General features: G+C 50.7%; 1 protein-coding gene across 3 annotated transcripts in view; it reads right to left on the bottom strand.

Annotated features, from left to right (window-relative positions):
• Positions 1–15239, bottom strand: part of Reph (Regulator of eph expression) — a 122445-nt gene extending 107206 nt beyond the window's left edge. For 2 of the 3 annotated variants that reach the window (XM_084582690.1, XM_084582688.1), the window contains exon 1: positions 14827–15239. Coding sequence is in view for 2 of the 3 variants with exons in the window: in XM_084582688.1 (XP_084438814.1) it covers positions 14827–14895 (69 nt within the window). In the remaining variant the exon portion in view is untranslated. Of the gene's footprint in view, positions 1–13370; positions 13608–14826 lie in introns of those variants that run through there. The other variant, XM_084582691.1, reaches the window with a different exon arrangement.
• Between the last annotated feature and the right edge of the window lie 362 nt (positions 15240–15601).

Below are 15601 nucleotides of genomic sequence, written 5' to 3'. Positions count from 1 at the left end.
CAGCCTTCCTCCATATAACCGAGACCGGCAACGCTTCTTGCTACACACTGCCCGATTTACAAGAGACCGGCCTCCTCTCGCAGTTGCACCTGGCGTGACCGAATCGAGAGTGGTAGCATACAATTATAGCACATATCACACTATCCTGCTGGAGGGGTTCCGTGGCGGCCTGCGCATTTTTAGAACCGTAAAACTATACCTCTCGGCAAATATCGATCCTCGGGATTCTTCTGGGTATGCTACCCCGCTTTCCAGACAGGAAGGCAAGCATTTATAGCCGAAAATAGTGCATGTGTCCCGTCTGAAGCCCTATCATCAACGTTCTATTTCGCTAACATAGACCGCACCGGGACTGTGCTTTCCCCGCGGGGGGGTAGTGTTACTTAGCTGTATTCGCTGTTTGTGATGAGGATGAAGAAGCGCAACAGACTCCGAGAAGACGACGACGCTGAGTGTTGTGAAATCGGTGCCCTCATCAACGTTAGTTGTGCGGACAGCTTTGGGACTGTAAATCTTCCACGTAACAATATTTAAATGCTTCATGCGCCGCTCGATCCAACATCTTGATGTCCACACTGAGAAGAGATGGTTGCGCACATTCCACAACGAATGATTGGGTAGCGTAGTCGAAATCGAGATCGATGTCCGAAAAATTGATGTCGTTGAACGCCGCTAACTTTCGAACTCGGGAAGATTTAATCGAGAACCTAGATTTAAATAACCAAGAAAAAAAAAAAAACGAAACTGTGCCGCCCCTTCCGGCCGATTTCTCGACTAAACTGTGTGCGTCAATGACAAATTTAAGCGCGCATCCCAGGCGCTATGTATGGTAAGCCGCAATTCACTCGATAGAAACACACCTGATTAGAGGAATAAATTCAGTTGCGTCCTGCATAAACAATAACGGCCAAACTTAAGCAATTTGTTTTTTCGTTTGGGGCATTAGCAAAACCAGATCACCATATAAAAAACTAAATATAAAAAAAATAGCACCCTTATCAACATGGACAAGTATAGGTATACACGGTAGTCAATATGTTGGAGCACGTGGACGACGTTTGAGCTCCCTTCCACTTTTACCCGGTGTTCCCCGGGGAAGTGCAATGGCCATCTGCTCTTTCCTCTGCATATCAGTTACATTGTTCAAGCTGTTAGCCCGCCTGTGCATATTCGATTGTTCGCGAGCGATTGTGTTTTGTTCAGAGATGTCCCCAATACCGACGATCAGAGTGACCTGCAGAATGCTCTGAGCAACGTTTCGAATTGGTGCGACCAATGGGAAAGGGGGGGGGGGGGGGGGGATAGTTCTGAATGCCGATAAGTGTGTACAGAAACCGATACATCGGAAAAACACCCTCACAGCTACAGAACTCCAAATAAGCAATATTTGGGCGTATTCATTTCGCAAATACGGTCGCGTAAGAAACTGGAAAATACCCCTCCTAACGATCAAGCTGCGGTTATTCGCCTATAATACGACCCAGACTGAAGTTTGTACGCACCATTTGGAACTAATAAATCGAAAGTAACAAAAATATAATGGATAGAACTGTTACGTTTCTGAGCCATTAATGCAAGTTAATAAAATGATTAGAACTTCAAGAAAGAAAAGAAATTTTGTGCTCTCGTATTAGAGAGCAAGCTGCCTGAATCTCACTATACTTAATGCCGTTAAAAACTACACAAACTCGGCATCACTACCCTTATCGTTATATTAGCTATAATTTACAAGTTATTCCTTACTGCACGCATAATAACATATCAGAATTGGATAACAAAATCGTTTTTAAAGAGGACTGAAAAAGTTCTTATATGTAGCTTTTTATCTGCGAGATTGCTTCTTTTGAGCCTGCACAGTATTTTAAAAATAAATAAATGAGCACCCAATAAGAAATGCCGGCAACCAATACTCCTCTGTATGGGCGTCACAACTTTAAGAATGGGTTGCCGAAAAAAAAAAAAGTGAATTTTCTTCGTCAGACAAGTTTTTGTTTGTTTTTCGCCAAACCAATGTTAACATATCCACGCAGCTTTCCTCCGTAAATACTACAACCACTCTGACACAGAGTACGGTTACCACACTCTGCAGCAGCTCCCGAAAGCCTTCTCACTCAAGCGCAAGACTGTGGGGATGCCAAGCGGTAGAATAATGCCGCTTTCCAGTAGCTCAGGCTGACAACAGGTGGCGCAACTATCTGCAAAACTCGTAACTTGGGTATAATAAACGATTCTTCAAGCGCGAAGTTTCGAATTGCTTCAGTTGCTACATTTTTTTTTTTTTTTTTTTTGAGCACTATAGGGCCGTGTATATGCGCTGCAGGATAATTCGCCCAAGTTCCGGGCGCCATTTTCACCTTCCCTCCGCTCTTCATTCATCCATCACGAAGCTCTGGCGCAACGCCGGTGGCGGAGGACACGTTCCAGACTCTCTGGGAGTCCACACGATGCCAGCGAGACTGGCAGGCAGACGCGGGACCGCCCGGCGAAGTGCGAGGCAAGATGCGGAGACAAAAGAACCTGCCCCGCAGCGCGCATACTCGTGACGCATTGAATAGGACGGAGAACTACGATGGACGCAACAATGCGCCGCCGCCTTGTCTGCTACCCGCGGCAGCGTTGGGAACAAAGCGAACTCTCCAGTGGAAATTCGCTGCTGACAAGCTGCAAGCGGGATGGACACAGCTCATCGCGACCGCGCGCACCGGAGAACGGGTCCGCGCATCTTGACAAGGGCGATGCCGGAACTGCCAAGGCCGCGGCCCGCAAAATAGCCTCAATGCGCAAGTGCGTCACGGACTTGGGGGACGTCACAAGGGCGCGCGTGCCCAAATTCTAAAACAATGAGGCAAGGATAAAGAATAAAAAACAAAACAGAACTACTACAACTGTGGCGTCCGTGAAAGACAGCCATTACGAATGACAGCAGTGGGTTAAGCCGCGTTCAGACTACGTGCGCATCCGTCGTAAGTATCGTATTTATCGCAGTGCGCATAGTGGCTGGAACTCCCGTTTACGTAGCTTGCGACCGCGCATGTTCACACTGGGCCGTTCGGTAAGATGCGTTCTTTACGACCGGCCAATCAGCGCTCTCAACATGGCGCCGGTTAGCAAGCAGCTGATAGCAGAGGTCTGGGCTCTTCAAGCTCAAAATGAGATGTGAAAGAAAAGACTGGACACACAAATAAAATACGAAAAAGAACAATGGGTATATTAACAATTGACAATTAGATTATATATACACTTCGTTTCACACACGCACGTTCGCACACAGTTTTCAAACGTCCGCTCACCGTGCTGACGCACCGCTCACTCCTTCGCACATTTCTTCATGCGCCTATTCTCATTGTCGACGTATCGCGCACTCCTGCTCGGTGTCCCGTGATCGCACTCTCTCGCACCAAACCAGGCGTACGGTCCGCCTGCATCCCTGCTTGCGATTTTACCAGTGCCCCGGAGCGATCTTGGAGACGCGCCGGGGCGGTGACTCAAAGGCCGTACTACTGACTCCAAACAATGAGCCAGGGCGCGCGGCAGACACGGAGACGTCCGCGGAACCTCGTCCCCCCTCAGAAAATGCTGTTTTCTTTTTCTCTTTTACGGTGAGCTTCTTTCAAACTTCGACGAGTCCGCACCAGCTCCCTTCTGCGGCCCGACCGCAACGTCGCCCCGCATCGGCCTTTCGCTGCAGGTCAACTGTTTCCTCACTTGTCAACGGAGCCGATGGGCTGCGAGAATGCACGCGGATGAAGCGGGCATCCCCCGCCTCCATAACCTCCCTTTTCTAAACTAGAGGAAACATTTGCTTGTTGAGAGCTTGATCGCGCATGAAAAAACGGATTGATAAACCACTTACTACTTTGACTCAGCGCACTGGCAATTTGCAGCCAGGCATCGTTTTGCACTTCTCTCTGTGCGATTTCAGCTACTCGTAGTAGAGAGCCGGCCTCTGCCGAACTTTTTTTATGAGAGGCTGCTAATTCCACAGCGAAGATTCCGCACTGCACATGATCAAGCTGCGGACAGACACAATCACCGACACAGACACAATCACTGACACAACACCAATAGCAACGGCCAGCCGAGACACTGCAGCGGAGTAGGAGTGTTGGATGATGTCGCCTACTAGTGGTTTGCGCGCGAAATCTGGGAGGACCGGAAGCCCCGTGACCGGAAAGGGAAAACCGAAACGGCTGTGCGCATTGGTCGCGCGTAACAGACGTATCTGTACTAGTCGTAAAAGTCGCGGGTCCTCCGACATTTACGCCCACGCTGGCTGCGTACGTTGCGCACTTTACGCTCAATACGACAGCAGTCTGAACAGACACGTTACGTTTTTTGCGCTTACGCTTACGATCCTTACGAACGATACGTGCGTTGCGCACGTAGTCTGAACGCGGCTTTACGCGACAAATGCCAGCCCGCTTTGCGTTATACGAGGATATGCTCAGAAAAACGATTGTGTTTGAGAGCAGCCACGGTGTGAAAAAAAGTACTCTTACACAAACATCTTGTGTCCTTCCTCGGATTACACAACCGGCAGGGTTCGCATCAGGAGACAAGGTGTCCGCGCTGACGACAATTATAAAGTCATAGCATACACGATCCGCTTCGGCAAGGAACCACTGCGCATGCGCACATCACAAGAAGGGCGCTAGATGGCGCCACGTGCCGGCCAGATGCGATCCGGCAAAGCGAGGTTTATTTTCTACAGGAGTAATTTAGAATGCGGAAGGAGGCACACGTACACAAAGCAAGATTGAAAACAAAAACTGTCACTGACAACGCAAGGCCCCTTACATAGCAGAAAGCAGTCGGGACACAGTCAGTAACGGGTAACAGCTATACGAGATCACAACGACGAAATGCAGAAGCACCCCGCAGTCCAGACCGACAGCGCATAAGAAAAGAAAAAACGGAGGGAGCGCTTCCAAGGTCTCGCTCCACTACCGCGCTATCTTTTCCCGCTCTCTTATTTCTCGCGACTCTGAAGCAATCTGGTAATGATGGAAAGAAATAAAAACCTTCCGTTGCGCAAGACGCGCAAAGGAGGCGCAACCTCACCATTAAGAAGAGGAGGACATGAACGTAGAAAGCGCGCGAAAAGGGAGAAAGGGCCAGGGTGGGAGGAGGAGGCGGTGTAGTGCGACTAACCCACTTCCTGCCTAGTCGTGGACGTCGTTCTACGCACGCGGGCGACGCGAGACAGCCAGCGAGCGGCGGCGGCAATGATGGCGGTGGTTCCGTGCCAATTCCCAAAAGCCGCGGGCCGCCGCCTGGCTCGCAAACGAGTTAATGCAGTAAGGCACACACGCACGCCCCCCACTCCCTCCTTGGCCTCCATTTATACTTTGCATGCGGAACTGACATTGAGGATCGGGAAAGGGCGGGGAGGGGGGGTTACTCGCGCGTTGCACTCTCGCGCTGCTACGTTCTTTCTCGTCAGCGCGGAGACAAAAGAAGTACTCGCGGCAAGGCCGACAGAGGCGCTAATGGCTGCGCCCGCCTCTACGCCCGCCCACAGCTAAAACCATGCAGCGCTCCCCGAAAGGCTACCAGGTAAAAACGAGGCCTCAGAAGCCGAGAGCGAATAGTCAAAGAGCAGGTAAGGTGCCAAACCGGAACAAGCGGTCTCGAAGCACCTTCTGGTTTAATTTCAAACTAGGGATCTTTATACCAACACTGCAAATTTCAAGAAAAGCGAGTGTCCGCAAATCCGTCGACGCAGCAAAGTGGCCGCAGCGGCCACGATCGAACCAGCGATCAGCAAAAACGTGCCACAAGACCCATTGAGCGAGCTCGACTTCTGGTACTATACGGCTCGTGCTAGGCGCAACTATAAACACCTGTTCGTACGCGAAAAATTTGCAGTTCGGAAGGGAGTTTGTTTCCCTACTACACCCGGACAACAGCTGCACCGTTTCCAGGTCCGTCCGTCAAGCGTGCCCTGACCGACGGGCGGAAGGCTTTGTTAACACCGATGCCGGACATCATTTCGAACACTTCGAAACAGCGCCGAGAGAGGCGGCAGCATCACCACGGCGGTGAAAGAGATAACTGCGCTGTGAGAAAAGCTATTAAGGGGCGGAAAGACATTAGAAGGAGTAAGTGCGAATGCACCTTGGGCCGCGTACTGCGCGACGGAAATGTGAAGAGCGCATTTACCAATACAACGCCAAAGTGGATACCCGTCGTGAACGCAAGTTGAAACCGGGAGGTGGCGCAGCGGCTCTAGAGAGCTTTAGCGAAGTTCGCGAGTCAAAGACACGGCTGTAAAGGCTGTGAAAGGAGCCCGTGAGCGCTACAAGCGGCCGCAATTTAGTCCGTGAAATTCGCGGAACGTCGCGGCTCCATTATGGCCAGGGAAGAAATTACGACAAGCATTCAATAGCCGGACGTCACAGAACAGTGAACAGACCCCGAGGCATGGCACACCATTGAGACTCTTAGACACGCAACCAGGTCATCGCTTCGGCACCCTGGCCGCATTAAGGCGCGACCCATACATGACGACAACGAGCGGAGATTTCAGAGTACACTGTGAACTCCTTCACCGTATTCAAAGTGACCTAGCCTAGAGCGCTGCAAATGCCCTAGCTGCGACTACCTACAAAAACGATCATCTGTTCAGAACTCGGAAGGACCAGCAGGTGAAGTGCGCTCGTCTAGTGGCTAAAAGGAATACAAGTAGCCACTGCCTGCCGGACTACTCGTAAGAATCCCTGGTGAAGCACCCCAGACCAACAAAGCGCTACTCACCAATAACGAACAGCTCGCGTCGAAAAGTTCAAGTGGCATTACTACAGAAAAGCAGGCGCTTAACGTGGCACAGAAACGATCCGAGTTTCAGAAAACGGCCGCTGTTGTTGGAGGCAGCTAGCCAAAACGGAACGTCAGGTTTCACCCGAAGGAAGGCGAATCTTCAACAGGCGCCCGCGAGCGAACACTTAAAACGCCTGAGCACAGCTGTTAGTTGCGCGAGCTTTGTTGCGGACCGTCCAGAGTCGAATATTTTCCTCGCTAGCTCATTATTCAGAGCAGAGGACGACGCCTCGCTATTTCTTAACACAGCGTTCAACGCATTGCCCACTGTTAAGACGCCGAGAAAGCGAGCCGAAAAAGTCTGCAACGACATGAAAGAAAGAAAGAAAGAAAGAAAGAAAGAAAGAAAGAAAGAAAGAAAGAAAGAAAGAAAGAAAGAAAGAAAGAAAGAAAGAAAGAAAGAAAGAAAGAAAGAAAGAAAGAAAGAAAGAAAGAAAGAAAGAAAGAAAGAAAGAAAGAAAGAAAGAAAGAAAGAAAGAAAGAAAGAAAGAAAGAAAGAAAGAAAGAAAGAAAGGAAAGACCTCGCACAAGCACGGCGGGAAAAAAAAAGACCACGAAACAATGGACAGCGAGGACACAAGAAGGAATGTCCGCGCGGGCGTGGACCTCTGTCCTTTCCCTTCTCACACCTCCTCTCAAGCAGAATGCCACCAAAACCGCGTGTGAAGTGCCAGCAAACGGTCGCACTGCAAACACATACACACACTCTTGTGCGCGTCGGGAGAAGGGGGGTGTCATCAGGGCTCGGCAAGCGCCGGAAAGGGCAACGGCTGAGCCCAACACCCTCTAGCCGCGCGGTTCGAATCGCAAAGAGTAAGAAAAAAGCTTTCTGGCCTGGCGGGCGTCCAACCGTCCCTTCTGACAGATACCATGTGCCCTTCCCGGCACGCTACTGCTGTGGAGGTCGAGCACAACACTGAGTGCGCCAAACCCACGGCGGGCTACTACGCGCGGCGGGCCATGATACACAAGCCTAGAGGGGAACAGCGCAAATACTCGGGAATTCCGCGAAAATTCCCATACACACACCTCAAGGTCAATGGATGCTGCAGTTGCGACCTTGAATTTTAGCGTTGTGCAGCGAACACCATCGCCGCGCCGCGCCCAGGCACTACGCTATTTCGTCGCAGCCGATCACGCCTCGTGTAAAACTGCAACACACTCTCGCGCTTTGCTGTGAACATTGTTATTTGCATGAAGTTCCATTTGCACCGCTCCCTCATTTAACCTGAGTATGTACACCTTACCCATACAGCATCTTGCTAAAGACAGCAGCCGTGCCAGGCAGGCTGCCGAGACCACCGAACACGAGGCAGACATCGTCGAGAAGCTTACAAAGCGTGGATTTGGATTGGAAAAGCTGCCCTAACTGAGCCCCATGTGGGCGCTATACTAGATCGCTTCGGATCTGTGGCACTCGGCCACCTTGTAAGCGAACTCACTGAGCCGAGCTTGCGGTGTCAGCGGGTCTGAGCAGAACAGTATTGCTTCCCACCGCTCTAGACAAGGGACGGGTAGTAGGTCAGCCGGAAACCTTTTTGTAGCTCCATAAAATGTAATCATATCCGGCTATCGCGCAGCATTCTTTGCAAGTTGAACAAGCGCCGAAGTCAAGCCAAAATCGAAATGGTAGCAGGGACTGAGGCCGATGGATACCGCTCGCGAAAACTTAGCTCAAGGATATTTGAGCCTCTATTCCCCCACAGCCGCGAGTTTTCTGCGCGAGCTTCGTGTTTGCCGCTGGAACGCAGTGATAAATCGGCAGAGGTCAACTCCGATTCGTCCCCGCCGGTTCGTCGAGTGCTATGCGCAAACAACGAACGGTACGTGCCGAAGAGCGAGGAAAGCGTTCAGACCCTGCAACCGCTGAGTACGACGATGATGATGAAAATGCAACTGCAGGGTGACCAAGATGGGTGCGAGTTACAACCATTGGTTTTGCTCCGTGTTACGTTGCCTCAGTTTATCAGAAAGGGAATCCGTTCCAGTATGCATGACTGGCTACACGTAGTGGGCGGAAATCCCCCCCCCCCCTCAATTCCAAGCGAGTATCTTCGACATGCCCAACCAACCGGTCCAGAGGAATTTACTTTTATTTGCGCCCATCCCGCATAAGGCTGCCATGGAGCGGATATACATTAGACGCCAAATTTACCTACGTAAGAAAAAAAAAACACACTAAACGCCTTACTGGCCTTCTGAAACGGCTGTATGTCCTTTTCAGGCATTCTCATCCGGGCCACTGAAAGCCAAGTGACAATCAGCAGACAATCCAGATGCAAGGCAGCTCTAATCAAGCGGATAACCAATGGACTGAAATGAACGACCATGATCCCTGCTACACTACTGTTCTAAATAGGCAGTGAGAGCGCGAACAGAAAGTAAGGGACGAAATATATTTCGTAGGCAGAAAGTAAGATGGAGTCCAAAGACGTAGACTCCGCCCGCACCACTAATGTATCGCGGGTCGAAATCGCCAACTCATTTTTCAATCCTGGAAATCGCGAGCTGCATTGACACTAAAGCCACACGGACAAGTATCGCTGCCGTACAAAGGCAGCGTTTGCTGGAGGGCAAGGGTAGCATGTCAAAAAAACAAAAAAAAAAAAAGGAAGGAAGGAAGGTCCAGCGATGTCACTATTCGGCGCGCACGCAAGCCACTTGTGCACCATAAATATAGGCAACATAATTCGGCGCACACAGCGAATGAAACGCATTTCAGGAGTCACCTCCTCACTGGTGGTAGCAGCCGACTGACACCCGCAAAGAAGCAAGGCCCCGTGGCGCGAAAAACCCATCATCAGGCACTCGGCCGGACCCGGAAGGTGTCCAATATCAATCACGGAAGAGCCAGCCAGCTAACTCCCGAGCGCCGTTCTGCACGCTGCAACCACTACCCCCCGCCCCCTTCCCACCGCCGTCACCTCAACAAAGGAGGCGCACAAAGTTTCCGTTCTGATGATTTCTTAAAATTGTCCATTCAGGGCACCATGTGCCGTTGTACGACGCGTGCCCTATGCGACACACTACTGAATATTCGCTTTCGCGCAGCAGCGCCTGAGACTTCACGCTTTTCTTCGTTACCAAGACATTTGCAGCATGCTCATCTTGTGAAAAACATCCGGCATAAAAGCACAAAGGGCAGCGTGTCGTCATTGGTCATGCCGGTTCCAGTAAAGGTGTCTAACAACTCGGATGATATCAATGGAGGAGAGGAGCTCACAACCAAGCTCAAGAAAAAAGGGCCACAGATTGGGCTTTTCCCGCGCGAAGCGGACTCACTGTTGTCCGATGGGCGCAACTATTTAGGACCTATGACCCCTTTCCCCCAAGCATTACACCCCAAAGAGCCGAGCACCAGGCCGGGGGAAAAATTGTACCCATAGATAAACCGGTGGGAGCACCAGGAATCGAACTTGGTACCTCCCGAACACGAGGCAGATGCTCTACCACAAGGCTACGCTGCGGTTTTTTTTTCTTTCTTTTTTTTTTTTATCAACAAATATGCTCCATTTTAGGTTTAACATCGCTCGCACCGTCGTTTCGAAGTGCGACCAAATACACACACGATCTAAGACTTGGATCCATTTAAATTGTCGGTAGGACTCGGCTGTCTTCTTTTTTTTTTAATTTCCACATTGCCGTAATAACTTTCTGCAACTAGATTTTTCCATTTTTTTTTTTTTTTCATATACTGGTATTGCGTACGGTTACGACATTTAACATCCAAACACGACCCAGGTCACACGGGAAGCTATTAGTGGAGGCTTCCGGACGACGTGGTTTCTTCATCACGTGCATTGGCATCGCACTGGCGCATTGCTGGTGCGACCCGAAGTTGTCCTAACGATAACTGCATGCGGAAGTTGCAACCAACCCGACTGAAGAGTAATCAGCGTTAACTTTATAGCATCGAGCGCCACCATCGGAGACAGGTGTCTCTTAGAAGAGCTGCAATAAAAACTGACGTGTACGCCGCTGACGTGAGCGCACGGTCTCCGCGTCAACCCCCCCCCCCCCCCCCCCCCCTCACCAGACGGTCGCCTGACCCGAGCGTCCTCGACCCGACAAACAACGGCCTCGGTTAACAGAACGGCCGTCTCGAATTCGGACGCGTTACGCCAGCTCAAAGCGAGCGAGAGCGCCATCTCTCCAACTGGGGCATCGGGTGGCTCTAAAGCCCAAGGCTGGGGCGAGAAGCACGAGCCCGTCGGAGCAACCAGCAAAGGCGCAGCAGCCCGATTAGGAGCGGCACCCTATCCTCGAAAGACTGGACTATCAAAAAGCGCGCGCGCGCGCGCACACCACAGTGGAAGGAGATAAAATTACGCAGCGTACACGGAAATCGAAAGGGTACGCCGTAATCTCCGAGCCGACCGCCCTGCGGCAACGTAAACAACGCAGAAAACGTTTTCATATCCAAAACACGGTAGAGTCAGTCGAAGAGCCCGCGTCTGCCTCGAGATCGGCAGACAGTAGACGGGAAATAGTTTACTAAAAAATTAATAATAATAATAATTTGTATCTGTATAAAAAACAATTTGTATCCGTATAAAGCTACAGCCATTTTCTTGATAGAACAAAACTCACACCGGCTTGCTACAAACTGGAATAACACCGGCGAAGTTCACCGCCAATCAATCCCTCCCGTCGGATGGACTTGAGCACCGTTCGAAAATTCACCCTCACCACCAGATTCAACCTCGCCGACAGAGAAAAATGCGACCGTGGTCCTACCACACCGGAGGCCGGGCGCGTAATAACGTTTTCCTAAAGCTTGAATGCGCAGTCTCGCAGCCCGTCACTAACACCAAAACGGCAGGCCCTATCTCTCGGCCAGTAGCGAACACAAAATCCGCGGACATCCATCGGAAGCTACGTCGCCTGCCGAAACTCAGACAACAAAACCTACTCCTGTAGAGGAAGAATGACTTCCGGGTTTCGCCGATGAGATCCCGTTCCCAGCGGCGAACAAATTGAAAGGGCGTATGACTGCGCAGCCCGTGTCTTGGGTTTCGAAGAACACTAATCTCAGAATACAAGCCTGTAAACGTCGTCGAAGACAAGTGGGTTGGGAGCCAAAAGATGCGAGCAGAGTTAACGCGTCACTTATTACAGCACCAACAACAACAACAAAAAAAAATAAACGCAAGAAAAAAGAATCCCGAGAGACCATGAATAGCCGCGAAACGCGCCCAGATCAAACTTTGTATCCAAGCGCTGCGCTGCTTTGCAAAATGAAATTGGCCCTATTTCTACACAGGCACGGGGCGAGCCCGCGTTCGAGACAGAGTACCATTCTCTCCTTCTGGCGGGAGATAGCGCGAGCCTCTGACAAGATGATGAATGAGCCGCTGTTTAGTGAACAGGCCCCACACGGGCGACGCCTCGGGAATGTGGGGCAAAACGCAAGATAAATCCCTCGAGAACGTCGCTTTATGACGCGCCTGCCCTCACTCGCTCCTTATAAGATTCTTTCCAGATGGGCTAACGACTCAACCGAACGCGCGCGGGAAACAAAGCCGTACTGTTCGCGTCGGAGGCTAGCAAAAGTCAAAGGTGAGCAAAGAGAGTCGGACAAATGGCGCCATCTGATCGCAAGGCAATGCAGCCGCGGTGTTTGGGGGTAAGCACGAGGATGGACCCGGCCGACTGCACAGGCTGGTTGTAATAAACGGCTCCACCTCGCAATGAGGCCACGGCTAATAAATATTAATCAAACTACCGATTAACATTTAATCAAATTTCCTGCATCCGTGTGTGCATAAGAAAAAAAAAAATCCTAAGCGTCAAAGGTGCACAAAAGTTGCGAAGCATTAAGTCTAGTACATGTTAAAAAAGAAAGCAAGAGATTACAATTAGGTCACCTTAAATGCAACCGATTACAGTAGACAATTGCGGCCCAAAGAAAGTAAAGGAGTTACTATTCTTACTACACTGGATTGCTGTTTTTTTAAACATTATTGCCATGATTTTTTTTTTATTACACGTAATTACTTTTCGAAAAGAGTTGTTTCTCAAAGTTGTCACTCCAGATTTTGCAACGTTTCCTCGTCAATACATCAGCAGCTACACTGTGTAGCTGAACACTCTCTCAATGTATGCGCCATTAATAAATTACAAAGAGCAAATTAATTACCAATAAAGTTACTGTTTTCAAAAGTAATCAGTTTACAAATTTACACAACAATGCAATTACAAGCAATCGATTACGTGCAGTTTCTGGGAGCATACCTAAACGGCAGCCGTCTTCTAGTGAGCGCTTTGCGTGAAGTAAAAGCGGGGATGCCGAAATAATCATAACAATGTTAATAAACGGTAGTTGCAGAAGCTGTAATCGAGTGCAGTTAACCATGTTCCACTCAAAGTTCGCTAACGCTGTGAACCGAAGTCTCAGACGCGCGCATTGAGGACGTCCGCGTACCAAGCGACGGCCAAAAACGAGGAAGAGCCAACGGCGGGAAGAGGGTGTGCAAACGCTCGGAGAAAGAAGCAGCACTTCGTCGATGCCAGAAAACCGAAGCAAGTCACGTATGACGGAAAAGACATACCATGTCGCAGAGAGGGCGCACGTGGAACAGGGAAAGAAAATCAGAGAGAGGGCGTATATCCCGCGGTGACGTCGTCTTGCACGCCGCTGCTTCAAAGGTCGCGGCCTGTACAACGCGTATTACACCAAGTCCCGTGCCGCACTACGCTTGCTAGAAGCAAAGTCCTGCATGGCACACCAAGGCGGCCCAAGACCGCTAAGAACTACGAAGGCTTGAAGGCACGGTTTCTGCCTGCGCCGCGAACCCGCCAACGGTCGCCAACGGACTGAGCCTCGCAGCCACAACGCCGGTCAATTTGTAGCCGCAGGGTCGTACGGGACACCGATGCAAACAACCGCAAAAGCAAAACAGCTCACGCATAGAGAGACAACGGCACCGCGGAGACCAAAAAAAAAAAAAAAAAAAAAACGAATACACGATCGACGATGGGGAAAAAGCTCGATGCAAGACGAGCATGGAAATTTCGCTGCAAACATCCTTTGTGCCCGCCTTCGCAAATCGACCCCCCCCCCCCCCCCCTCTTCATGCACTACTGTACTGATTTGCAGAGCCTCCAGAAACAATGCGCACGAAGCCAAGGTGGTAGTGTACGTAGAGACGGAACAGATGACCTGGCGAGATTACACATTGAAAAGCGAACGTTTTGAAAATGGCGACGAAAAAAAAAAGAATCCGTCTAAACCAAACGCAACGATATTTCCCTCAGATCGACACGACACACACGCAGGCACTGCGAATCAGCCGGGCTTTCACCAAGAAAGTGCCGGGAATTCAGGGATACCTTCAAAGCTGGAAAAGTGGTCCGACCGGCCACCCCACCGCATTGTTAGCCACCGGAACTACGAAAAACGCAAAGCCAGAACATTAAAGTGTAGAGCGAGGAGTTTTGTACACATCCCTTCTTTTATTACGCTACCTGAGATTTTTAGTCACGCTATGTGCGCCGCTAACGAAGGAGCCGAAATCCAATGTTGACGGTCGGCAACGTCAGCGGCTCCGAACACAAAGGACGGGCGGGCCTGACCTGAAAATTGGTTCGCTGAGATCCAGATCGCAACCCAAAAATAGTCAAAGCCCAGTAAATGTCACCGCTGAGATCGCTAAGCTAGCAACAAGGAGCTAACCTAAGAAAAAGCAGCCCGGGAAAATCACCAGTCCAACACAGACTTACGTGAAAACACCGGCAAGCGGAACGGCAGTCCACGCCATCACCCCGCACACAATGCAGCGAATAGCAGTGCAGGGCGCCTGGTTACCACCCATGATCATTCGTTAATAATCGAAGATTCGTGTGCAACTATGAAAAGGGTCCCTCGAGCAGCCTAGGTAGCTTAATCCGGCGCGAAATTCTACCTGTCAGCCATGATTCCGAGGAGCTAGGCCTAGCGCCGGCGACGCCGGCTCCCTGCGACAGCCGGCAGTCAAGGAATCAAAAATGAGACAGGAGGCGACTTACCTTCGTGTGAAATGCGCTACTGCCATTCAGTTCCGGTGTCCGAAGCTTATGCGTCAGATAACTGAGCATTTCAAGCCGGATTGCTGAGTGAGAGAAACCCGAAAAAGAACTTGCTTCTCTACGTCGGTGCGAGCAGCCGAAGTATTTTCACCTGACAGCAGACGACGCGAGAGAGCTTCGCACTGCGAGGGCCTCGCACTATTCACACAGCACTGACTCCACACTCGGCTTGAAATCCTAAACTTGGAGGTCGAGGAAGCTTCTTGTGCGTTTCCGGGGAGGGTTCGAAGCGCTCGACAGCCAGACAAAGGAAGACGGTCCGCCTTCGATCGCCCGCTTACGAGCACTCCATTCTCGTTGCGTATCCGAGCCGGTAATCCACAGCTTCTGCGCCCATCGCTCCAATATCAGCTGAGGCCCGAGGGAGCTTTCCGACTACATCCACGGGGGGGCCGTCGTTACTAAAGGGTCCACACTGGGCAATAAAGAAACAGATCCCCTGCAGATCAACGCATTTAAAAATTAATTCAGATGTTCAGAGAAGCTTTATCTAGTGCAGTCAAGTCTGATTAAATAACTAAGAAGGTAAATTTAGTTGGTAAAACGAACCTCCATGCACGGCCGACTGCCTCCGTCTCCCCCTTGTTGAGAAAAAGTGGTTGGGCCCTCCCTCATCCCCATTGGCCGGGGTGCCGGTGACGTCGGCGGCAGCAGCGCCGACGAAACGACCGTCGCGCGCGCCACGCGCCGCAGCGCTCAGGAGTTGCTCTTTGCT

The sequence above is a fragment of the Amblyomma maculatum genome, chromosome 10 (assembly GCF_055883805.1).
Source record: "Amblyomma maculatum isolate TAMU_Amacu chromosome 10, ASM5588380v1, whole genome shotgun sequence".
Lineage (NCBI taxonomy): Eukaryota > Metazoa > Arthropoda > Arachnida > Ixodida > Ixodidae > Amblyomma > Amblyomma maculatum.
This window is presented reverse-complemented; position numbering and strand designations above follow the sequence as displayed.